Here is a 24,704-nt window from a genome sequence, read left to right as displayed (position 1 = left end):
TTGACAGACAAGACTGCACATATTGGAGAGCTGTAAGAGTGCACTTGTGCAATTCTAAAAGATTGACACAGTCGTAATAAAACAACAACAACAGATTTGTGCAAATCTCTGGGGCCCAAAAAGTAATTTAAAGAAGAGTGCTGAAGTTGTGACAGTGGCTCCAAAGTGCCGCTTGGGCATCGATAGAGGCACTGTCACTGGTGGCAACAAGGATGAGATGGGGAAGAGAGGCAGGGTATTTTGTCACAATCACAACCACAACCAATGATTCGGATACCACAACAATCCACCGATTGTCAGGTTGGCCTGTTGTCCAAAAATAAGCCACCTTGCAGGAAGCAGTCTGGGCTCACACAACACGCCAACCCACGATGGGTGTCCTGTCGTGTGAACCCAGTCAATGTAAAATGTGGTGATTTACCCTTATTGTATTAAGGCAAAAGGAAGAGGGGCCGACCAAGGGCAAGATGGATGGATGATATTCTGGAGGTGACAGACTTGACCTTGAGGGAGTTGGGGGTGGCGACAGCCGACAGAAAGCTCTGGCGTGGGCTGGTCCATGAAGTCACGAAGAGTCGGAAGCGACTGAATGAATAAACGACAAATTAAGGACCACCTTTTTAAATATATGCAATTTTATAAGTTTTGAGAATCCAAGTGGAGAATGGTTTTGTCTTGCATTTCATTCCTCTAGTAGTTTTTCTATGTAGTAATGAAGCAAGTCAGAGGCTAAACACTTAAATGACCCAGTCTCAATAAACTGCTCTTAGAGGTGAACAGCTGTTTTTCAAGATCTGACTCCTCCCCTGCTTTCTCATCCAGAAAGTGGGAAGCTGCCCTGTGGATAAGTATTCAGAGCTATTGATGGCAGAAGGCTTGTTTCAAGTTGTTGTTGTTGTTGTTGTTGTTATTATTATTATTATTATTATTATTATTATTATTATTATTTATTGCATTTCTATACTGCCCAATAGCCGAAGCTCTCTGGGTGGTTTACAAAATTAAGACAGTTGGGCTGTGTGCTTGCCAGTGACGTAATATTCTGCTAATAGTTGATGTTTTAATAAGTCTTGGGCCATTTAAAATTGTGGAGTAGAAAGGAGTTGATTTGAAGAAGAATGAAAGTTGGCTGTTATTGCATTGTAGAAGGAAATGTCTTGGGGAAGCAGCAGGGACTATCAATACAGCATAAGTAAATATCAGAACAGGATTTTTAAAAGAATGAATATTGAATAAGTTTGCATGGATAATTTTTTGCGGATGGATTCCAGCTCTGTGGTGTAAAAACAGCTTTGCAGTTTTGAGCAAAGGTTTTTTTTCACGGGTGTATCGTACAACTTACACCATAACAGCTTGAATTATTGTTCATGACTGCTGCATTTCTCCAGAGCCTGGATTTGATTTTGGCATTGCTGTGGAGATGCAAGCCATTGACCTGCTTTGCACATAATGACAACTCATCAGTTTAAAAACCGATGGGTTGTTGAGAACATGCAGGAGCGCTGCTTGCAGCACATCTGCCTCTTACACTTATAGCACAACCCACAATCATCGTCTTCATATGTTGTGCAGCATAATGTGCAAATCTAGACTGTTGGGTTGTTTAGGGGGCGAAACAACCCAGCATTTAAACCAACAGCAATCCGTGGTTTAACTGCTGGGTTGCTTAGCCCTAAAACAATCCAGCTGTTGAGGTTTGCACGTCATGGTGCACGACCTACGAAGAAAGTGGTTGTGGATTGTGCTCTAAAGTAGAAACAGCAGGTGCACCTCCCCGACAACCCATTCATTTTTCTGGTAGTACCCTGGAGTAGGTAGTGAACCCTAACAGTATTAGAAAACATGTCTTCTTGCAGAACATACTCTGCCTTGCATTGTTGTTGTTGTTTCAAATTTACCACTTGCTGCTGAGCGGCTTTTGGATAAACCAGAAGCCTTGTGTAGCAAGCCCATTTAATTGGAGCTGTAGCAAGTAAAGCACGCCTAACCCTTGCAGTAAAACGAACGGCATTTAAAGATGCTTTAGCTTTGGTTGGATTTTGTTTGAATTTTCGAATTGCAGATGTGAATTACTCAATGTGTTTAGTTGCTGTTATAAGATTCACTGTGAGATTGAAGGTGCCAAATGGTGCTAAGTATAATTATAGTACTTGGCTTAATTGGAACACAAGAAAATGCAATATATGGAGTCAGGCCATTGGTTCGTCTGGTTCCGTATTGTCTACACAGATTGGCAGTGATTCTCCAGAATTTCAGACTGGAATCTTTCCCAACCCTACCTGAAGATGCCAGGATTTGAACCTGGGACCTTTAGAGCAGGCATGGCCTCTACCACTAAGCTACAGCCCTTCCCCGTTACTAGAGAAATGTCACAAAGGCTATATTCAGCCTAGGGTTTTATTTATTTTGTTTTACTTTATTTCCTAAATTTCTATGCTGCCTTTCTGCTAAGGCACCCAATTTTTAAATTTTGAAACAAACAAACAAATGTTACCGCCACCCCCCACCCCAAACCGAAACAAACACCAGAATGTAGTTCTTCTCAGGCTGTTGATGAACTCTTCAGGAGCTGATAGCACAAGCTCCATGACCTGGGCCTCTCTTCTCTTTGTTTATACAGAACAGTTTGCACGGTAGTGTAAATTAGGTGCCTCTCAACAGAGTAAACAGAAATATATAGCACGAAGCAGACTAAAACTGCATTCCCATGAAAATAAGCTATATCATCTAAAATAAAAAGCCAAATAATTTTAAAGCAGCATCAGATACAACAGAAAAATGTACAGTTTGCTTTATTTTCGGAATGCTTGTTGAAATAATTGAAGTAGAAGATAAAACTGCCCTGCTGGGCCATTCTGGAGGTGGGATTCCAAAGAATAGCTGCCATTATTAAAAAGGCCCTGCCTTCTTTTTCCCATTAATGTCTTCCGACAAAGAAGAGATTTGGAGCAGGATTTCCTCTGAGCACCCTTGTGTATGGGAAGGCCATTGAGAAGAAACTTTCCATGATGTGATTTTGTGTTAGTTTGAAATCCTTGATTACTACTACAATCATATGGAAGTATCTACTATATAAAGTTACCATTACAAAAGTAGAATAATTACTGCATTTTTAAAAAAATGGTCATCAAAGATTCTTTATATTTGTTTGAAAGTTTTACTTTCAAGGGATCATTAGCAGTGCATCTTCAAAAACAATAGATGATTTCATCATTACTAATTTGAACAAGAATTCAGGATTCCACCAACTTTGTGAATTAAGAGCCTCTGATGTCTGTATTAGAAATATCCTTCAGATACAATTTAAGTATCAAAGCTTCCATTTTACTTTAGTTACATCATATGGTTGTTAGCTGTGATAGTACTTTATATTTTAGATTGGCAGAGGTTCATTGATATTCTCAAGCATTTTCCTCTGCTGAGATAGCAATTCAGAATTATTGTGTTTCCAGGTGTATTTGCTAAGTGCATCAACCAGTTTTAACTATTTGGAAAGGCAACATTAGTCACGTAAAAAAATAATAATTAAAAACATATCTTTGGAAAGTATAGAGATCATCTAAAATAAGATTGACAAGTGACACAGAGCAGGAAAAACTTGAAACGTTACAAATGCAGGAAAAGAACTGAGGTGGCAGTGAGCATATTATTACATCCATGTGGGTATAAGTACAGTGAAGGATAAGGCCAGAACTAAAGGCCAAATTACACTCAATGAACAGGATTTAAAAGGTTTAAAGGGTGAGGTTTCTTCCTATGTATACACTCTTCAAATACTTGAAAGGTTGTTACACAGAGGAAGGCCAGGATCTCTTCTCGATCATCCCAGAGTGCATGACATGGAATAATGTGCTCAAGTTACAGGAAGCCAGATTCCGGCTGGACATCAGAAAAAACTTCTTGACTGTTAGAGCAGTACAGCAGTGGAACCAACTATCTAGGGAGGTCATGGGGACAGCCACCTGTCAGGTATGCTTTGAAGTGGATTCCTGCATTGAGCAGGGGGTTGGACTCGATGGCCTTATATGCCCCTTCCAACTCTACTATTCTATGATTTCCGTTTATGTCCCCCAAAATCTGCTCCCAAAAGTTGGATCAGTAGTAATAGCATCCAATAAAATGTGAGTCATTGCAGTTGGAAGTAATTCCTGGTGAAACACCCATGTATCCTACTAGATAGGATATAGGATTTGAGTACAAGGAGATCCAAATATTTACTGGAGCATCAATAAGATCCAAATATTTACTGGACCATCAATCTACCATAGTGATAATATTAAATGGAAAACATTGACTTTTTTGTAATTACTATTGTAAACTGCATTCTCTAGGGATTTAGGATTAGCTGCTAAAAGCTAAGTCCCTGCTAAAGTCCAAGACTCCCCCTGTTGCTGCTGAAAACACCCAGGACTCACAGTAGCTGGTGTCCCAGAGGCAAGTGCCAAATACTGTAGTGAGGAAGATATAGCGGTCTTTGTTGACCTATGGACCATTTCAGCAGTGCAAAAGGAATTCCAGAATATGTACTGCAATTAGGAAGTATTTAACTTATTTAGCTTAATATCCCCTACCCTTATCATTTTACATTTTTTTCTTCTACTAGAGAAATTGTAAAACAAAATGCATGTAAGAAACGGTGCTTTCTCATGATTTATTACAAATGTGACTCAGCTTTAGCTTTCTTTCCCCTGCAGTGTCAGTGTGCCTTGAATCTAACATGAAGGAAGTGCTTCTAGGTGTAATTGAATTGATGATCTTCTCTAGCAAGCCTACTAATTATTTTGGAGGATGTTTTTAATTAGCCGGCTATCTTCTTGAAACTTGACCGAGGCCATGAAACACCATATTGTGAGCTGATGTTTTGCGCCAAACGGCATTTGAACATCTGATTCAATTTGTATACAATGCCTCCTTCATTGGCTTCCTGTTGGCAGTGAAAGCAGCCTTGGCGAATATAGTATTAGCTACATGCTGAAAGCAAAAACATACTCCCTCTGTTCTGCCATGTGCCTGCAATGTAAAGAAAATGTTTTGATGAAATTCCAGGAAATGTTTTTTTTTTAAAAAAAAGGTTTATATTCTGATTTCAGTTGCTCCAAACTGGATATGGTATCTAAATCTTTACTCTATAGAGGTTAATGGGATTATCCAACTTTAATTTAGCATGCTGCTTACATGTAAGGGTACAGAAAGGTCCATTTGCTGTTGAATGTTGAGACAATATAAAGGTCAGACGGCTCACTTGAGGGAATGGTATTAAAGGCAAAACTGAAGTACTTTGGCCACATAATGAGAAGACAGGACACCCTGGAGAAGAGGCTGATGCTGGGGAAAGTGGAAGGCAAAAGGAAGAGGGGCTGACCAAGGGCAAGATGGAAGGATGATATTCTGGAGGTGACAGACTTGACCTTGGGGGAGCTAGGGGTGGCGACAGCCGACAGAAAGCTCTGGCGTAGGCTGGTCCATGAAGTCACGAAGAGTTGGAAGCGACTGAACTGAACAACAACAATTTCGTTGCAGTAGACATCTGTTTCAGCATATGGAAAAATGCTGGCAGAGTTAGACTAGTCAGAAGCTGCATATATATGCAAGTGAGTAAGTCCAACAAACAGTCACTTCAAGGCGGCTAGTTTTCAGCATGACCAGAAGAGCAATCTTGTTTTTATGTTTGTGCCATTAAACATTCCCCGTCAGGGGAATGGTATAAGGATGGGTGCTTGTTGAAAAGGTCTGTGTAAAAGGGCAGGATAGGGAACTTGCCTGTCATTCTGGCTAGAAGCTCTCAGCTGTACAAAGGCCCAGTTGCTTCATCCCCCTGATCATTTTAATTGCCCCTTTCATGTGCATCATGTAAAAGATAGACTTCCCTTTCTTGCTTTATATGTGAATGAGGCAGATGCATGGCTAAAACATATGTGACTGACTGCCTCGTCATGCCAAGTTGGGCTGCCTAAATGCAGTGGAATGTTGGGAGAGTGAGATGAAATGGGTTGTATGCAGCAATAGTCCTAGCTAAGGTAGAGCCATTGAAATAAATAGGACTTAAGTTAGAGCAACATTGGATACAACCCAAGGGACTTAAGTTAGGACTTAAGTTAGATACAACCCAGTGCTATCCATTCACTAGCAGGACCCACTGCTAGTGCAATGCGAAGATAGCAGATCCTGCAGCAATTGGAAATGAGCTAAAATGCTCATTTTGGAATGGAGCAGGGGCAGAGCGTGCAGAAAGGAGCTCCGTGGACCTGTCCTGGTCAGGAAATGAGAGATTCTGCTTGTTGTCAGTGCACTAGTTCCTGTTGTGCAGCAGCAGTATTGGATACTGCCCAATGACTTTTATAAAGATAGTCTTCAACTTTCAGCTTCAAAAACAAACAACTACCAGTTTTATTCCTTCAGATGTATCGTGAAATCACCTGGTGACTTGTGTTGAAGCAGCATTGATTCCCATTCCTTAGTTTGGCCTGATCATTTATACTGTGCTAAATGTCAAGCTGAATTTGCAACTAAATGAAACTGCCTATATGGCAGAATTTTAAATACCTGGAAGAGACTATTTCCTTTGTGAATTCCAATAAAATGCGTGACCCTTTGCTGTTCCTTGAATTTCCCAGAGGACACTGGACTCTTTATCAGGCAACCCAGCAACAGCCTCACGGGTAGAAATGAGGTCAGAAGCTTCTCCGTACAACCTGTTGCTTCATCACGAAGGAGCTGCGTCATTCTAAATTATTGCCAGATATTGATGAACACTATTCTGACAAGAGCAAGTGGGGAGTGGAGTGTAAAGGGCAGTTCTAATAAAAGGAATAATGAATACTTTTTGCTGTAATGAATCCCACCAGTCCATTTGTCAGAATGCTGCCTATCGACCCTGCTAAATCAAATTCTTACTTAAGTTAGTTGCTCTGAAAGCTACCTGCTGAGCTGCCAAATATGCGCCAAATGGGGATTTCTCATTTTCAGCTTAATGCTACTGCCACCTAGTTTGGGGATGCATTAATTACTCCAGCTGAGCAGGGAGGGCTCTGTGTTTCATCAAACGCGGAGCAACAGCAGTTTAATTTCATGTTTCTGTGGCACAGAGGCAAGCTGCATGACATTCTGTCTTCCTGCAAGCATCCTTCTTGCAGTGATCTTCAGAAACACATCTATTAATGTCTGGCTTAATGAAAGTGTGCCAATGTTTTCTGAGTGCAGAGTTTCAGAGTGGAGAGCCGGATCTTTACCTTGAAGCTGCATCTAGGTCTGACTGTGAATCTTGGGTTGTGGCACTCGGAGAGGCAAATTCTGAAGGTCTGCGCAATAAAATCCGGCAGCTCCAGAGAGTGATCATGGAAATCAAGGAGGAGAGAACAGCAGATGAAGTGCAGCAGTTTCTTCCATCAGCACAAGCAGACCATCTTGCGGAGCCTAAGCTTACAAGTAAGTGTTCTGTTTTGTTGCATCTTTGTCTAGTGAATGCTTTTGGAAAAATCCCACTCTTCTGTGATTGCCCAGTTTTAGGCGGATTAGCTATCATCTTGCTGACAGGTCCTCTAGCTGTTTTTAGTGGTTTTAAAAAGATGCTGAATATAAGCAATGCTTACATTAATTTCTAGAGAACTTTTAATATGCAAAGTGCATTATGATCCCCTCCTAACAAAACATGGAGGCAAATAATTCCTATTTTCATTAGAGATGGGAACTAGTGCTGGGAGACAGACATATGAGGTTTCCCAGTTCCAAGCATATTTTTATTTATTTATTTATTTATTTATTTATTGCATTTGTATACCGCCAAATAGCCAAAGTTTTCTGGGCGGTTCACAAAAACAAACAAACCATCAAGTACAATTCAAGGTATAAAATAGGCACAATATAAATACACAACATAAAAGTACAATATAAAACACAACCACAATAAAACCAAGCAGCAATGCAGAGATTTATACAGATTTAAAATGCAGATTTAAAACAGCAAATTTGAAAGACTAAGAAGGTAAACTGCTAAAATACTGAGAAAATAAAAAGGTCTTCACTTGGTGTCGAAAAGAGTATAACTTAGGTGCCGGGCATACCTCTCTAGGGAGCTCATTCCACAGCTGAGAAGGCCCTCCTCCTGGAGCCCACCTGCCTCACTTCCTTCAGCAGGGGCTCATGGAGAAGGACCCCTATAATAATCTACCTGCTGGACTTTGTTGATCATGCTTTTGGATCATTAGGCAGTATCATTTAAATTTCAGTAAAGAAGGGAAATTAAATAAACCATCACCATTCACTATGGATGGATCAGTCCAAGGAAGTGCACAATTAGTCCATGTGCTCAGTAGGACTTGTGTTTTTCAGACTCCCTCCATTCCATATAGCCAGCCTCTTTTGAAATGCTTGGATGTTTCAAAAGCAGTTATTGATGATGACAGGGGAGTCTGTTGTCTGCTGTCCCCAAATATGCCTAATCTACATAAACTCCCTGAATTGTGGCCTCAGTCTTAAATAGACTAAGATCACACTTCTAATTTGCTTACATAGAAGTCAGATCCATTGGAATCACTTGGGCTTAATTCAGAGGACATGTGTTTAGGACAGGGGAATAATTGCATGCATTGTTTAGGCTATTATATCAGAGGTGCTATACTTATCTGCACAAATTGCTAGGGAACATAAGTGGGGCAGTGCTATTGCATTCAGGTCTTCTTGTGAGTATCCCACAGACAGCTGGTTGGCGACTGTGTGAACAGATTGCTGGACTAGATGGATCCTTGGTCTGATCCAGCATGGCTCTTCTTATGGCTGCAATCCTACACCCAATAACCTCGGAGTATAAGAACCCATTAAACTCAATGGGTTTTATTTCTCAGTGGACTTTATTTATTTATTTATTTATTTATTTATTTATTTATTACACTTATATACTGCTCCCATAGCCAGGGCTCTCTGGGCGGTTTACAGAAATTCTAAAATTGAGATAAAAACAAGTATACAAAATTTAAAACTCTAAAACACAGAACATACACACATAAAGCATTAAAACCTTAAAAAAAAAAACTAAACATGTGGGTGATTAAGATGATGGGTGATACATATGATTTTACTGATCATCTGCTGTGAATATTGTCGTCTTTACTGAGTTTCCAAAAAATCTAGTTATAGGACCCTACCGAATGCATCTCCAACCTTTCTGGTAAAAGAATAATCTTTTGTAAAGGAGTAGCAATATTTTGAGAAATTCAGATTTGAGTGGCATAGTAATTTTGTTTGATTTAGCCTCTTCAGCGTTCAGGATATGTGTTCTCCACACAATGAACGATTGTAAGTTAACAACATTGTCAAAAATTTCTGGTATTCAGAATTTTCTAGAACATAAATATCTAAAATATTGTTATTACTGGTAAACAATGGCAGAATTTGGACCTAATGCTAACTTTGCTCTACATGCACAAGCAGAAAGGAACCTGTACAAACTGCTGAGCTAGTACATTCCCCCTCCTCTCCAGTCCCCTATTCCCACATGACCAAATAACACAGAACTCAGATTTGCTTTAGCAGATGCCTCATTTCTTCTTACATGCAAACCAGGAATTGCAGTTTAAAGTAAACTCTAGTTTGTTAAAAAAGCCAACAAAACAACACAGCGCTTGTGGGTTTATTTAGAGCTTGACTAGAGTTTCTTCAAACCATGATTCCTGATTCACATGAAACAGCAAGGGATGTATCTGCTAAAGTGAAACTGAATTTTGGTTTATTTATTCTTTTCTATGTCATGTGGATCAGAGGAGGGATTAATGTGCCAACCAGAAGCCTCATGTAGGCTCTTTTCTGCTGTACATAGTGGGCATTAATGTGCCTGCATGTGCCTCCCTTGGTGCCCGCTGGGTTTCTTGCCCCTCTTGGTGTTTTTTTTTAAAAAAATAAACTGCCAGGTGTTTTTTTTAATGGGAAAAAGTTTTAACTGGAATGCTGGTGTGCTGCTAAATGAAGCACTGGCCTCCAGTGCCATTTTTATTTCCACATAGAAGCTGGAGGAATTTTTAGGAAATAAAATGCTGGGTGGCTCAGCCCAGTGGGTTTTTTTTTTAAATGCACCCAGCTGCCCAGAAAAAAGGAAAAGGTACTCTGGGGGACGTAGGGAGTGTCCTCTGGGGGAGGCTAGAGAGGGCAGTGGAACAAAGGATGTGGTTTTCTATGCATTTTGCCTGGCATTGGGCAGGTGTTAGTGTTTCTCTGAGCAGCACCAGTTTGCCTTCTGTGAAATGGTTATTTCGTTGTGCATGGCATCCTCCTCTGCCTTCTACTGAGTTTCTTGGCTCAGTTACTTGACTCTGAGCCTCATAACTTTGCTTTCTCTGAAATAAGTACTTGAGCAGAAAACTGTGGGCTCAAAAGACTGGTTGTGTCTTCTGGAACTCAGGCCCCACCTCTGCTTTGTATTCAAGTTTAGTTTCACCAGTTTGCCTTCTGAGAAATGGGTGTTCTGTGAGGAGCCTCATCCACCATGGCAGGCAGTTTTCTGAATGGGCAAGCCCTCCCCATGGCAGCCATTTTGTGAGAGAGCATCTACAACATTCTCAAAATCCCAAATGTGCCCACCGGTCCAAAAAGGGTTGGGATCCCTGATTTAATGGTACATGTGAATGTTCCCACTAAGTAAAAAAAACTGGGCTTAAAAAAAAGAGAGAAGTAGATATGGGGAAGAATTGCTTCTTGGTTGACAGCTTACATTTTGGCAGCTTATATATTATCTTGAATAAACCAGCCTTCTTGGTGATACAAGTGATACAAGATTTTCTCATGCATGAATGATTACTTTACATATTTTAACTAAATACTATTTTACCAACAGGTCTTAAGAGGGCTGTCAGTGAACCAAAATTTGAATTCAGTCTTGGTAAGACACAACTTTCAATTTTGTGTAGAACTTTTTTTTTTTTTTTAAGAACACATCTTTCCACTTAGAAAGTCTGGAAAAGAAGTGATGTATCTGAACAGCTTTCTGTCAAGTATCTTTGTAAATAATTGTCAAATACCTTGAGCAGAAGTATTTCAAGTTATATCTGCTGATGAGCTGGCTCAGACATGAATTAATCATGCACACAGCCTTCAAACTTGGGGCTGAAAAATGTATGGATTCTAACCTTTATAATATGCAGCTCTGTAAAAGTCCGGACTTTTAATGTTGAAGTAATTAATACATTCATGAAAGAATTATTTATAGGCAAAATTTTAATTTCAAGGTAGAGCTGCTTCCTATTACCTTTTGAAACGAAATGTCTCTCCGGAAAAGTGTATCCTATTAATTGGTACATGCCATTCTTTTTATTCAGGTGCATGTAGCATAGCTAAAAATGTTCAATCAGTCGAGCATACTAATTAGCTGCACATGTCTTCTTAGCATAAGATAACCACGATGGCCACCATCACTGTTGCTTTGTTGAACTGAATTCCAGCGCTATCAGAAGCATCTAGTTATTTCCTCTTAGGATTTCAAAATTTACTGAATTTCCAGGCTTTTTAATTAACATTATCTGCATTACATTTTTCTAGGAGATTATTGCTTATGTGATTCTGTGAAATACATCTGTATAATGCAATGTGAATTGAATGGCCGGAATAAAGCCCAGAATCAAGGCAAAAGTTAAGGTCAGTTTAGATGCCAAAGAAAGGACATGCAAAACTAAGAAATTCCTCCTATCAGTAACCACCATGGTAGCCTTAGCTCTGCTGTAACAGGAGATAATATAAGGAACAGAGATCATTACATTGAACATTTATTCACTGCCCCACTGACATCGGAGCCACCAGAACCGCGTTCTTATTTGATCGTTGTGGCTGTTCTCATTGCCTCTGATCTGAACTCATTCCCACAAGGGCTGGCAATTCAGTGTTCTCTTGCCTACCTGTCCATGCTCCCTTCTCCCAGGACGGTAGGTCTTTTCACTGCCTAAGGTTAGAGAGAGAAGAAAGAGGAGCCAGGTGTGCAACTCTCCACTGAATGGTGTGTTATTTTTACAATTGCACTGCTGGCAGTTATGGAATAATTTTGCTAAGTGGTGGGAAATGTATTTTGAACATTGAGTTTTTCTGGTTTGGCTTCAAAGTTTAAACATGGATGTCAAGTTCCATGTTTCTGGTTTTGCATGTCTGCGGCATCCTTTACAGCACCGTTTCCATGACCATTCAAATGCACATTTCATTTATTTATTGTTATGTTTTATGTTTACTCTTTGGGTGGTGTGCATTTTGTCCCCATCATTTTATCCTCACAATAACCCTGTGAGGTAGACTTTTCTGATTTCTTGTTCTTCAAGATCCCCCAGTGAGTATCATTGCTGTACGGCAATTTGAATCCAAGACTCCCCACTCAAAATTTTAAGTCTCCCACCAAAATCTTACTGTGGTGTAAGTTGAGCCTGATGTTTTTCAGGCGTGGTAATTTGCCTAACAGTGGAGCTAACTTCGGGCACGTAGGTACAATCAGTTCTTCTGTGTTTTAAAAACATGTATATTTGATTTTTAGTATCATCTGGACATCTTCCATCAAGTAGTGGAACTTTTGGGATATCCAATTTTCCAAGTTGCTAAAGCAGTGACCCTGTTCAGTATTGGGGAAAAAGGCATGATATAATAATAATAACAACAACAACAACAACTCTCTAAACCAACACGTTAAGCCACGGTGGTTAAGCATTTTGTGCTAAACATTATGACTTAGCATAGCATGTAAACCATGACTTAGCATGATGGCTACATAACCACGTTTTAAACACACTCACTAACCATTTGCTGAAAAAGGGTTAGTGGCCTAACCATGGCTTAGTGTGTTGCCTGAACAGGCCCATTACGGCTTGGCATATTATGTGAACTATTCCTAACCGTGGCAGCTACATAGCCATGTTTTAAACACGCTCGCAAACTATTTTCTGCAAAAAGGTTAGCAGCCTAACCATGGCTTAGTCTGTTTTTCTGAACAGGCCCTGTACATTTTGTACCTGAGAAAATCTGGTATCTCCTTTGGCATACCAAGTGCTGTTTTAATTGCCATGTGAAATTTAATGGCACATGTGTCCTGGGTATCTATTACATACTTGAGAGAGAGCCTTCTCCCCTACCAACCTGCTTGGTCTCTGAGGTCATCCGAGGGCTTGTTACTGGTGGTTCCACATAGACCCATCCTCCGATTGGAGTCCACCAGGGGAGGAACCTTCAGTGTGGTACCCCCCCCTCCTATGAAATTCCTTGCCTCTGGAGGTCAGGCAGGCGCTAACTTTGTACTCCTTTCAGCATTTCCTGAAAACATTGTTTCAGGAAGCCTTTCCTTAATTACCAGCAACGGTTCACAGTTCTCCTTTCATTTTGCTTTTAAAAACCTATTTTAAGGTGTTTTATTTGATTTTTATTGTATTTTATCTTATACACCGCTCCAAAATTTTGAATGGGGAGCAGAATATAAATATTGTAAATAAATGAAATAAATATAGCTGGCATAGAGATGAAAGGCCTGGGGGGGAAAAACCCAGAAACAATAGGGGAAATCTGGAAGAACACTGTTTTCCCTGAATTTTTTCAAAAATTGCTGGGGGGAAAAATCTCCCCTTTTCACATTTTCCCCATTTTTCCCCACTAGGTTTTCCCACTAGGTTTTCCCACTAGGACTTTGCACCCCAGGTTTGTAATATAATTGGTGAGCAATATTACAGTTCTTAGCCCTTTGATTAGCCACTATCCATTAGAAGCTACAACATTCAACATGATTTTTAAGTCTCTATGGGCTGACTCATACTATGTCTAAAATGTCTGATCTGGCCCTTTATGTGAAGCTGACACCCCATCCCTGCTTCAGCCATCCATACATGGTGGGTGACATATTTTTCGCCTATGCATAGCCTGTAATTCAGAAGTGCTGTCCCTGTGTAGAGAGAGTGGAGGCGGGGACAATATCATAGGGCAGTATCCAACTGTGTCATTCCATTAGCACAAATGACGTTGCACTAGCGTGATCTATGTTCTGAACTATGCACAAGAGAAGAATCCAACTAAAGTTAAATTTGTGCAAGCACGGTTGCACCAGTGGTTGAACATTATGCATAACTCTTGTACAAACCATTGTGCAACAGAAACCATTGTGCAACAGAAAGATTCAGCAGAGTTTAGCTAGTGCTGTTTGAGTTTGCAGAATAACACCATTGGATACTGCCCATAGATTTTAGGTACCATTCTAACCAGGCCTTTAAAGAAAGGTCTTTGGATGATGTGCAGTCTTATGGCGAATAATAACTCTTGCACAAATGTGGAAACATAGGCCTTAGCTAGACCTACCTCATAGTCCACAACGGAGGAGGGAAGATCTCGTGTTGTGATTAATGCAAGATCCCTCCTCCGTTTACACGTGAGGCACGATGACCTCAGGAGGAGAGGTGTCGCACCCGCCATTTTTTTTTAAAAAACACAGGCGCGCACGAATGGTCGTGCGCTAAAGGTTTTTTTTTAAAAAAAATTAAGTACTTTTCCACTCCCCCCAGCCTACCCCGATAAGTGCAGCGCTCCTGAGGAGCATTGTGCCCCGTGCGCAGCTCCTGGCTCCGCGGCAACAGGCCATACGTTCCACGGGCTTGGGCTCAGCCCAAGACCATGGAAAAAGTGGGCCCAAAGGGGAGAGAGAAATCCCTGGGCAAGGGAGGGATCCCGGGATCCCTTTTGTGTCATGTGGACGCACAGGGACGATCCCGGGGTTTGCCCCGGGATTTCGCCCGGTCTATCTAAGGCCATACTGATATATGGTGGTGCACAAAGGGTACATGCTGGTGAGATACAAGTGTAGCATTGATGAAATACCACTCGCTGGATATTGCCCAATGTCTAAATGTGGTTAAGGAACACTTCTCAAGTGAAGCAAGTTTTATAAGTGTATGTACTCTCTTCTACACCTAGGTGGTTTCAGTTTCTATATTGTTTTAGCTTTTTAAAATTTTGTATTCATTCTTGTTGTAAATCGTCTTGAGCTTTTTAAAAAAAAAAAGAAAGAAGACTAAGAAATACAATTATTATTAATAACAATAATGTTAATAATTGTATAATAATAAAATAATAATTTTGAAGATCATTAGATTTCATTTAGTTAAACAGTGTCCATTTCTTGATAAGGGCTATACTTTCCTCTTGCACAGCATCCTTTGCTGGCTAACAATAACTGAGAAATACAAATCAGTGTATTGCACTGTGAATGAATCCTTCTTCCCCAGCCTAGTGCCCTCCAGATTTAAAGGCCAAAACTCCTGGAAACAACTAGGTTGGGAAAGATCTGCCTTAGTAACCTCAAATTCACATAAGGTGTGGGAGCATAAAGATGCCCGGCATAGCAACAGCGCAACAGGATGTTAGTGGTTCCTAAAGCAACCAAAACTTGTTTCCAGAACAGGTCAGGTCAGTGGAGGTCACAGACTGACCTATTTTGGAATTGAGCATTTTGGCTTGTATTTTTGTGGTTAGTTTAGAAAGCGCTAGCCTCCTGTTGCACTAGCCTTGGGTTCTGCTGGCACAACAGAATAGGGGAGCTGCAACAGGTGTGTTAGATACACACTTCAATTGATATTCATCAGCACAGGTACAAAGATGCTTATCTATTTTTCGCCACGGGTCATGTTGAATCACAAAGCAGTCCCACTAGCAGAAGACGGGTGCTTTAATGGGAGACATCCACAATAACCAAAGTGCAAATATCCTACTGTGTCAGACTACTTTCTCCTTCCTTTTCTATTCCTTTTCTGTTTATTTTTGACAGATGCTTTTGCTTTTCTGCTGAATTATTCTAACCTGAACTAATTAGAGAAACCCTGGTGAAGAAATAGGTCAATTTTTATAGACACATGGATATATATTAGTAACCAAGGAATTTTCCTTATAAATCCAATAAAAGGAAAGATATTGCTAGTTAGTTTTACATGGGGGTGTGGGGATTGGGGCTAAAAACATATTTTGAGGGATTTATTTTGAGTAGATGCAGTTAAACTATTCAGTGAAGAGCATGTTGATATCTGAGCTTGAAAAGCTATTTAACAGCTGAAAGGATCCTGCTGGGATTTAAGAGGAAGGGTTTTATCTGTTGTTCTGGAGTGATGCACCAGATAATGGGATTGCATTTTAACAAAATTTTCAAACTTTGGAGTTCTGTATAAAGGACGCAAAGTGATGATCAGGACAACAAAGAGAAGGAAGCTGAATATTTTGGAAGTGGGTGCATAAGAAGGTTTAGCATTTAAATTATTTATTATGCATTTAATTATTTAAGCCCAGGTTGCTTTTTCTAAGCATTCTAAATTGTACTTTTGCATGTGGTGTTGACTTACTTTGCATATTTTGTCAATAACTTGGCCTAAATTTGATTTTGGCTAAACTTCACAACATTTAGGTTCTTCTGCATGAATGTATCACTCTGCTGATTTGAACCATGCAAATGGATGGAAATTCTGTTTATTTTTGTGTTTTGTGTATACAAAGGGTTCTGTTCCTTAAATGAAAAATATGTCCTTGACTTCAGCAGGGCTTCTGATGGAGAAAATATTTTCATGATTGGGTTGTTCTTTTAATTGAATGATTTATTGGGCCTGTTCAGACAACATGCTAACCCATGGTTAAGCCGCTAACCCTTTTGCAGCAAATAGTTACTGAGCGTGTTTAAACCGTGGTTATATAGCCACCATGGTTAAGAATGAAACGTTAAGTCATGGTTCATATGACACACTAAGCAATAATGTTTAGCTCAAAATGCTTAATCATCGTCGCTTAGCATGTTGTCTGAACAGTCATTAAGGGTCTAAAAGTTACTAATTACTGTACATAGTTCCTGCCCATTATATGTCACAAAAGGAAAAGGGATGGGAAAAGAAGAGGAAAAGAGCAAACTCCATTGGTTTTGGATGGAAACAGTTCAGGGAGGGAAGTTCCCAAATGGCAGCTCATCTCTTAGCCAGGCTGAATGAGTCGGCAGTACTATCCTAGCAATCCCTCTTCTGCAATTGTATTGATGACAGTTCAGAGAGAAAGAAGGCTTCAAATTGTAGCTGATCTCCCAACTGTTGTCCCATTTCTCTCTCTGCTGCAGCCACTTGAAATGGCTGCTGGCAGAGGGCAGCTTAGGGAGAAGAGGAGCTGAATGACAGCTGGCCTCTCAGCCAAACTGATGGCGAGGGCATTGCTAGATTGTCCAGCATTATTGAATTTGGTCCTTTGGCTGAAAGAAGTTCAGCACTCCTGGTTTACAGCTTTGCCAATGTCACCCTTTCCCCTCAGCAAAAACTCTGGTCCATACCTCAGTCATCAATATCACAATATTCTCCTCTCTGGTCTTCTCATCTTGTCTCACTTTAGCCCCTTGTCATCTATACAGCACTCTACTGCCCAAATCACTCACCTTTCTCATTGCTCTGATTACATGATATTCCTCCTCAAATCTCTACGCTACCAAATTCGACACTCCTACTTTTAAAGCCCTCCATACCTTCACCCATCTTGACCCTACAGGGCTCCATCCTGCCTTGTTTATCGTTTTGCCCCGTGACACTCATATGACATTGCCCCTCTCCTGTAGTTGTCTCGCCTCTTCCCCTCCATTTTTTGTCTTTTTCTAAAGTGGGGAAAGTGTGATTTATTTTCTCCACGTGAAATAAAAGTGCCCTTCCATCCTTGTGTATTGCCGTCCTCACACTATGTTGCTTTTGTTTGGGGTGGTCCAGCTGATGAAAGAGGAGGGCGGGGCAGGTCTCCTCCAGCTTGATGAGTCTGTTGGTCGAATGAACGGACTTGTGATGAGTCAGTTGAACGGACTTTTGCTGCTCCAACCCCACCCTCATTGCCAGCAGAAATGGCTCCTAGCTGATAAAACGCTGAATCAGTAAAACACTAGACAACAAAACCAGAGAGAAGGGGTGTCCATCACCTGACAAGAACCAATGAACTGGAGGGGGAAGGAGAAGGGGCGGGGTGGGGCATGTGCAATAGCAGGAGAGCAACCAAGTGAAAAGAGAGTTCACTGGTACAACAGCGATCGTGAAAGGGACCAGCGCTTGCTGCGCTAATGAAACAGAGGTCAAAATCATGGGTGCATACCAGGAAAAAAATGTAGGTGTGATGGAGCTCACACACTCTTATATCCAGATATATTCCTGCTGGTGACCTTCCAGCTCTGCCACCCTCACCTGTTTGAAGGTTTTCTGTATCCTTAACAAACTCTGCCCTTGCTGGCCCATATCGTTGGAACTGCTCCAAGAACACCTGTGCGATCTAATCTCTAGTTCTTTGAAGATCTATCCTTAAAATTTACCTTTTTTTTCTTTGACCCCTATAGTTCCATTCCTCGTTCCCAAGCTTTTCTGCAACTAAACCTGAAACCAATCCTAAGACCAAGTAGCCAAAACAATCCCATCATCTTTTCCTGTTTACCCTCCCTCTGAGCTTCTCTACATTAAAAAAAAAAAAACACACCAAACAAACATCTGCTTCCTTACCAGGGCTTTCTGCTTCCATTTTCATTCTGGGATTGCAGTTGACTAAATTACACAGGCAGCCATGTTGTTTGAATTGAACAGCACCATCTAATGGCGGAATTATAGAACAATGCCACCTTTACACAGGGCCGGTTTTGCATTTTGTTTTGTTTTGTTTTAAAGCTGATTATCTCTGTGTTTTCTGACAGCAGGCTAAGGGGGGCATAGTGCAGGAGACGACTTGGACATTGATGACATCATGCAATGGACCTGCAAACGTCCTGACTGGCCAATCACGAGCATGCAATAAACCACTCGTTTAGAGAAGATCTCTCTTTCTTCCCTCTTTCTCCATTATCTACCCTGGGTTCATCTACACCAAGCAAGATATTCCACTATGAAAGCGGTATATAAAAGGCTGCAGCCACACTTCTGCTTTACAGCTGTATTGAAGTGCACTGACAACTGTTGGAGCCCATTAATACATACCATATACCGCTTTCATAGTGCTATATCCTGTTTGTTGTAGATGTCCATGGGCCCCAATAGTTGTCAGTGCACTTCAATACCGCTATAAAGCAGTAGTGAGGCTCCTGCCTTTTATATACCGCTTTCATACCACTTTCATAGTGGAATATCCTGCTTGGTGTAGATGAGCCTCCTGTCTCAGGTTTTAGAACGTAAGCTTCTCGAGGCTGGGGCACTGTCCTTTTGTGTAATCACAAAGCCAGGCAACATGTAGAAACAAAGAACAAACTTGCAGCAGTTGCAACAACTTTCCACCCATGGCTGAGTTCCTCTGAATGGCGGGTCTGGGGAGGGGGAGCATCATAAAGGACAACAACTCTAAGTTGACTCATGAGCAGTCATGCCATGGTGCCTTCGGCTGCTTTTCCTCCCTCCCTTCTCTCTTTGGCTGCCCTGGCTGTTTCCCTGGCTCAGTTAATCTGTGAAACATGCATGGAGCCAGCATCAGCTTTCATTCCTCCTCCCTGCCCTAATTTTTGTGCTCCCCTTCCTACTGCTTGTACTTCCTGTAACTTTCAGCTCTTTTAAGCATGCTGCCCCCGCTGCATCCTTCCCACTGTTAACTAACGGTGGTCGCCAAGGCAATAGTGCTCTCTGCGCAGCTTTCCGCTATGCTTGTCCTTTCTCCCAGAGAGAAAATAGAGCTGTTATTTTTGGGTAAATTTGTTAATTCATTGTCTACTGTGCGTTTATGAGCAATTGCCCATAAAAGCGAAAAGAAGGAAAAGGTCTGGTTAGTTGGGTTGAAATATCATATAGGCGCTGGCTGTCCTTTACCCTTGGTTTCCTTGCCATTTGGGTCATGTGGTTCGCAGCATGCAGCTCTAGCTCTGAAAAGCACCTGCGTATGTTTAGCTTCATGCTGTGTTAGGGATGCTGACAAAAAATATCCTGACCCAGGCTTGGAAGTGAACTTTTAAAAGCCCACCACAAGCAAAGGCAAAGCTTCTAATGTCCCCAAGTACTTTTTTGGCTGGGCTCAAAAAGGTGAACTATAGAAGAATTCTTGGCTCCCTGCCAGCTCTGTTTGCTAACCTTCCCTGATCTCCAAAGCACCTGGCCATCCCCCCCCCCACTTCCTCCAAACACCAGGTATTACCTGGTCAGGCAGTGGCATGCACAGGGAGGAGGAAGGGTCCCCCCCCCTTGGGAGAAGTCCAACTTCTGAGGGTCTCTGGCTGCACTGACACACTATATACCATAGCAGAGGGAAAACCTCCCTTCTTCTCTCCCCCTGCATGTGCAGGTCCTGGCTTGCTGCCTGACCAGGTGAGGCTTCAGGAAGATGTTACCATTTCTTTCTTCCTTTTTCTAAAAAAAAGAAAACTTGCAATAGAATTGAAACATACAAAAATGTAAACAGGTACAATCACTATTCATTAAATCCAACTAAAACATCACTAACAACCACATGCTATCAGACTGATGCGTTTGCCATCATGTGACTGGGACTAGCTGATAGTCTTAACCTGATGCTGAAAAGATGGGCCTCATGAAGGAGAGCATTCCATAATTGGGAGGGCCACCACCAAGAACGCCCTCATCGTTCCATCTTCCGACCCTCCCACATAGGAGACACTCACAGGAGGAGGGTACAAGAATAGGAGGTTTTGGGGGCGGTTTGAAGAGGGCTGGCAGGGAGGGTTGGTGGGTGTTTTTTTTTTTTGTCTTGGAGTACTTCCATTTTTCTTCAGAAGTAGCTCTTGTTTATTTCCAAGTCTATTTGAGGTGAGGAGGAATACGTTCACCTGTCTCTAGTTGGAATTCCAAATAATGTGATTAGGAATGGAATGAAAATAAAAATGACCTGGATGTCCTTGGTAACTTGGGCTTGGGTCCAAAGAAACTCAGGCATGCATCATAGCTTTCCTGTTGTGTTCCTGCTGCATTTGAACCTCCTGAAAAGCACCTGAAGGTTAGGTCAGGAGATCCTCCTGCAGGGCACCAGGCAGCATGGAAATGCAGCCAAGGATGGGGGAGGCAAATTGGCAGAAAGCGGTGACTCTATCCTTCCCCATGTATGGCAGAAATTGGCGACCCTTGGAAATTGGAAACAAACACTGTTTCCGATTGCACACACCACTTTGAATCCAAGCCATATAAACTGTTGATGTTTTAGCTGTGCGCAATATTTTGTGTGTACTTCAGAAAATAAGTTTCCTAACATGAAAGTGCCTAAACATGTGTTGTAAATTTATTGCGCTGGAATCAAAATCAACCTAGTGTGACTGCATAGAAATAAAACATTTTGAGCATGGTCAGTATGCCGCTATGAACAAATAAGTGTTGCTTGACCTTTAAAGAGACTGAAACAGAGTATGACATTCTGGGCAGGTTGCTGGGATCAGAAACCTTTTTGGAGTGTGACATTCAGGACTTGCATAGGCCATTGATTTGTGGAAGATGAGAAGTATCTTGACGGCTTTTATCACCCTTAGGAAGAGTTTTTTTTATGTGACATTGTAGGTCAATTAATAAGATGGCAGCTTCGGACCATCTTTATTACCTTCTGGGCGGTGAAGAAATTATTGAAACTGCAAAGAAATTAAAATGCCAAAATATTAGCAATGTAAAGCAAATTACAGTTGAAAATCTGCCTCTGAAAGGTTTGTGGATGATGGTGGTGGATTTCTGGCTATTGAGAAAAACTTTTAAATGTGTGGATAGATGGATGGTTTCTTTCTTTCTTTCTTTCTTTCTTTCTTTCTTTCTTTTCAAATGCAACAATACCAAACCAACAAGGGGGGTACAAAAGGGGGGAGAAAAAGAAGAAGAAAGAACATAAGGAAAGAAATGCATAAAAGCAAAAGAGAGAAGGGCGAGGGGAAGGATAGTTGTTGAAGGTTTCATGCTTCATGCCTGGGGACATGCTGTTCTTTCCTCTAGAGCATTCTTCCCCAAACTGGTGCCCTCCAGATGTTTTGGACTACAAATCCCAGAATTCATGACATTTGGGCATGCTGGCTGAGGTTAATGGGAGTGGAAGAACAGAACAAAACATCTGGAGGGCACCAGGTTGGGAAAAGCTGCTCCAGAGGCTCACCATGAGCTTTGTGCCTCTATACGTCTAAGCATTTTCAGACCCATGTGATATTAATAAACCGTTATGGGTTTAGGTGGTGAGGACTACAATAAGGAGCATTGAGTGTCATCATCAGTCTTCAAGTTGTTTTTATTTTTGCTTGGGGAACCATCCATTTTAATATGCTTGAAATATCACAGACAGGTGGTGAGATCACAGCTGAAAACTGTTCTAGGCAAGACTTGCTGTAACTGAATAAGTTTTCCACTTGTTTGGGAAGTTGCAGAACATTAAACAGGCAGTCTCTGTGCCATTCCCATCTTTCCTTTCCTCATGGTGACTTCATCAGCTCAGCTGTACAACTGAATCCATCCTCAGTTTGGACAATCAGTTAGTTTCTCTTGACTTGTTATGTGGCATCCTAGAATTCAAAAGGGCCTAATTTCTGCAATTTTCTGGGCTTGCATCTTGCACTGAACAATTCTATATTCTAGGTTTTTATTTTGCTCTCAGAGAGCCATGAGCAGTTATACTCACACTAGCTTTGATTTACTAAGCTGGGATTGGGTACTATTTCTTGGTACCCATGGAACTCTAGGGGTCCATCTGCACAGTGCCATTTTCACTGCTGATCCCCTCCAACAATGCACAACATTGCAGTTGCAAAGTGACAACCATCGCGATACATGGGCAGGATTGAAAATGGAATATCCTGCCCTGAAACTTTGCAGGATCTTTTACATGGCTGTAATAGTGACGAACGATGGGGCTCTAAAAGTATTTTTTTCTTCTTCTGCTCAACTCCGTAGCAGTGAAAGGATGCCTCCACGCACCTATGCAGCTTTGAATCAACCCTCTCTTAGCTGTGCTCCTTCATAGTTGTGAAGTTTTGAATCAAGAGGCTTCAACGGCTGCACAGTTCCACAACTGCACAACTGTGAAATAGTGTAGCAGTAAAGAGTGGAAAGACAGCGATTGAGCCCACATTCGCAACAGCGCAGTTTCAAAGCAGCAGGGCTGGCTCCTCTCCTCACACCTGTACTCGGCAAAGTGCAATGGAAGGCAATGAATTACTTCTGGGTAGTTCTTTAGAATTCCAGCTTATTGTGATGTCGGAACATGGCCATAATATTTTGTGAATCTGTGAGCGGTGGTTCTGTGATTCTTTTATCTTGGAGTGAGGTTACTATAAAGCGTCTGCTGAGCTGCACTCAGAATCAGAAGACACGTGCAAGTGCAGGTAAAAGGGCTTCTTAACCCTTTCCCTTTTTCCCACTGAAAATCCTACTATTGCTTCTTTTCCCTCCACAAGAGAAAAGATGTGGCTACTGGTGCTTCTTTTCTTTCCTGAGTGACGTTTACCTTTTAAAACACTTATTTCAATGGGATACATGAGGCCAATTGGATAAGCTCCCATTTTTAGGGCAAGAAAAGTTAAACTGCTTGCTTTCCTATTTACCTTAATCTAAAATTGTAGATTCACTGTTAATTGTTGAAATCTGAAATTCAATGTCCATGATATAGATAGTGTGCAGTTAACCATCTCCTTCATATTTCTGGGCCTTCCTAGGCTCTTAACAATAGTGGCTGTTCCCCCTTAGTGCAATTAAGTGGAAGGGTGCAGCTACAAAGTGTGAAATAGCCTTGCTCATGTTAGCAACTCTGAAAAAAGAAGGAAAACGTTTATAAATATTTCTTTATTTCATTTCTATGACACCATAGCCGAAGCTCACTGGGCGGTTCACAAAATTTTTAACCATAAAGTACAGCTTAAAGTATAAAATATGGAAATATATGTACAATATAAAAGTACAAGTAGAATGAAACCAAGCAGCAATGCAGAGATTTAATATGCATATTTTAAACAGCAGAGTTAAGAGACTAGGATGGTAAAATGCTGAAATACCGAGAAAATAAAAAAAATGCCTTTAGTCCTTGAACAATTAAAAACTAATAGTCTGGCATGAGGAGGGTTCATGGGGGTTAAAATCCAACCTAACAAGTCCCACTTATTTCAGTGGGGCTACTCTAAGTAGTACTTAGGTTGGGTTTTACCCAGAGTTTCCTCTAGTGATTTGTATGCTGAGAAAATGTGACTACGTCTTCAATAGAAACATTACCTTACGAAAAGGTGTCTGTTCCCTCTTCTAAAAAACAGGGTTACAACTGCACAACTATTGCAAGGAGGGGGGAATTGGCAAGATCCTGTCAGTTGCTGCCATGGCTGTTCCATTTTAACTATTACATTTTAAAAGCAACAACAATTTACCCTATGACTAGCCCTGTCCAGAAATCTTATGTCTTGCTGGAGAATATAAATCAACACAGCCAGCAGCAGCATTTAATTTGACTTTCTCCAAAAAGTCAAATGCCATGCAGTTCGTTAAATCAAAGATAGCTAAGTTGGGCTCCCTAAGAAAGATTTCATGGTGAATTATTTGGAAGATGCAATAGCTTATCCATTAGGATACTTGAATATGGGGACTTGGATATGTGTGTGTGTGTGTGTGTGTGTGTGTGTGTGTGTGTCTGCCTGCATTCATATAGACATGCCTGCTTATATCCATATGCAAGTGTTGAAGAAGCTCCATAGGGAAAACTCGCTTGAGCTGCATAGATGGTTAGTGGAAATGAAATCTCAATTTAGCTTGCAACATGTGACTTCCTATTTCTGTAAGGTACTTCCAAGGGACTTC

General features: G+C 41.1%; 1 protein-coding gene across 1 annotated transcript in view; it reads left to right on the top strand.

Moving 5' to 3' along the window:
* The window catches only part of INPP4B (inositol polyphosphate-4-phosphatase type II B), a 257,893-nt gene that overhangs the window by 61,617 nt on the left and 171,572 nt on the right, over positions 1-24,704 (top strand). Inside the window, exons 4-5 of the mRNA XM_063136347.1 lie at positions 7,201-7,425; positions 10,823-10,867. Coding sequence (XP_062992417.1) covers positions 7,201-7,425; positions 10,823-10,867 — 270 coding nt within the window. The remainder of the gene's footprint in view (positions 1-7,200; positions 7,426-10,822; positions 10,868-24,704) is intronic.

This window comes from Elgaria multicarinata, chromosome 10 (genome assembly GCF_023053635.1).
Source record: "Elgaria multicarinata webbii isolate HBS135686 ecotype San Diego chromosome 10, rElgMul1.1.pri, whole genome shotgun sequence".
NCBI lineage: Eukaryota > Metazoa > Chordata > Lepidosauria > Squamata > Anguidae > Elgaria > Elgaria multicarinata.
The sequence above is the reverse complement of the archived record's forward strand: the minus strand, read 5'-3'. Positions and strand labels throughout refer to the sequence as shown.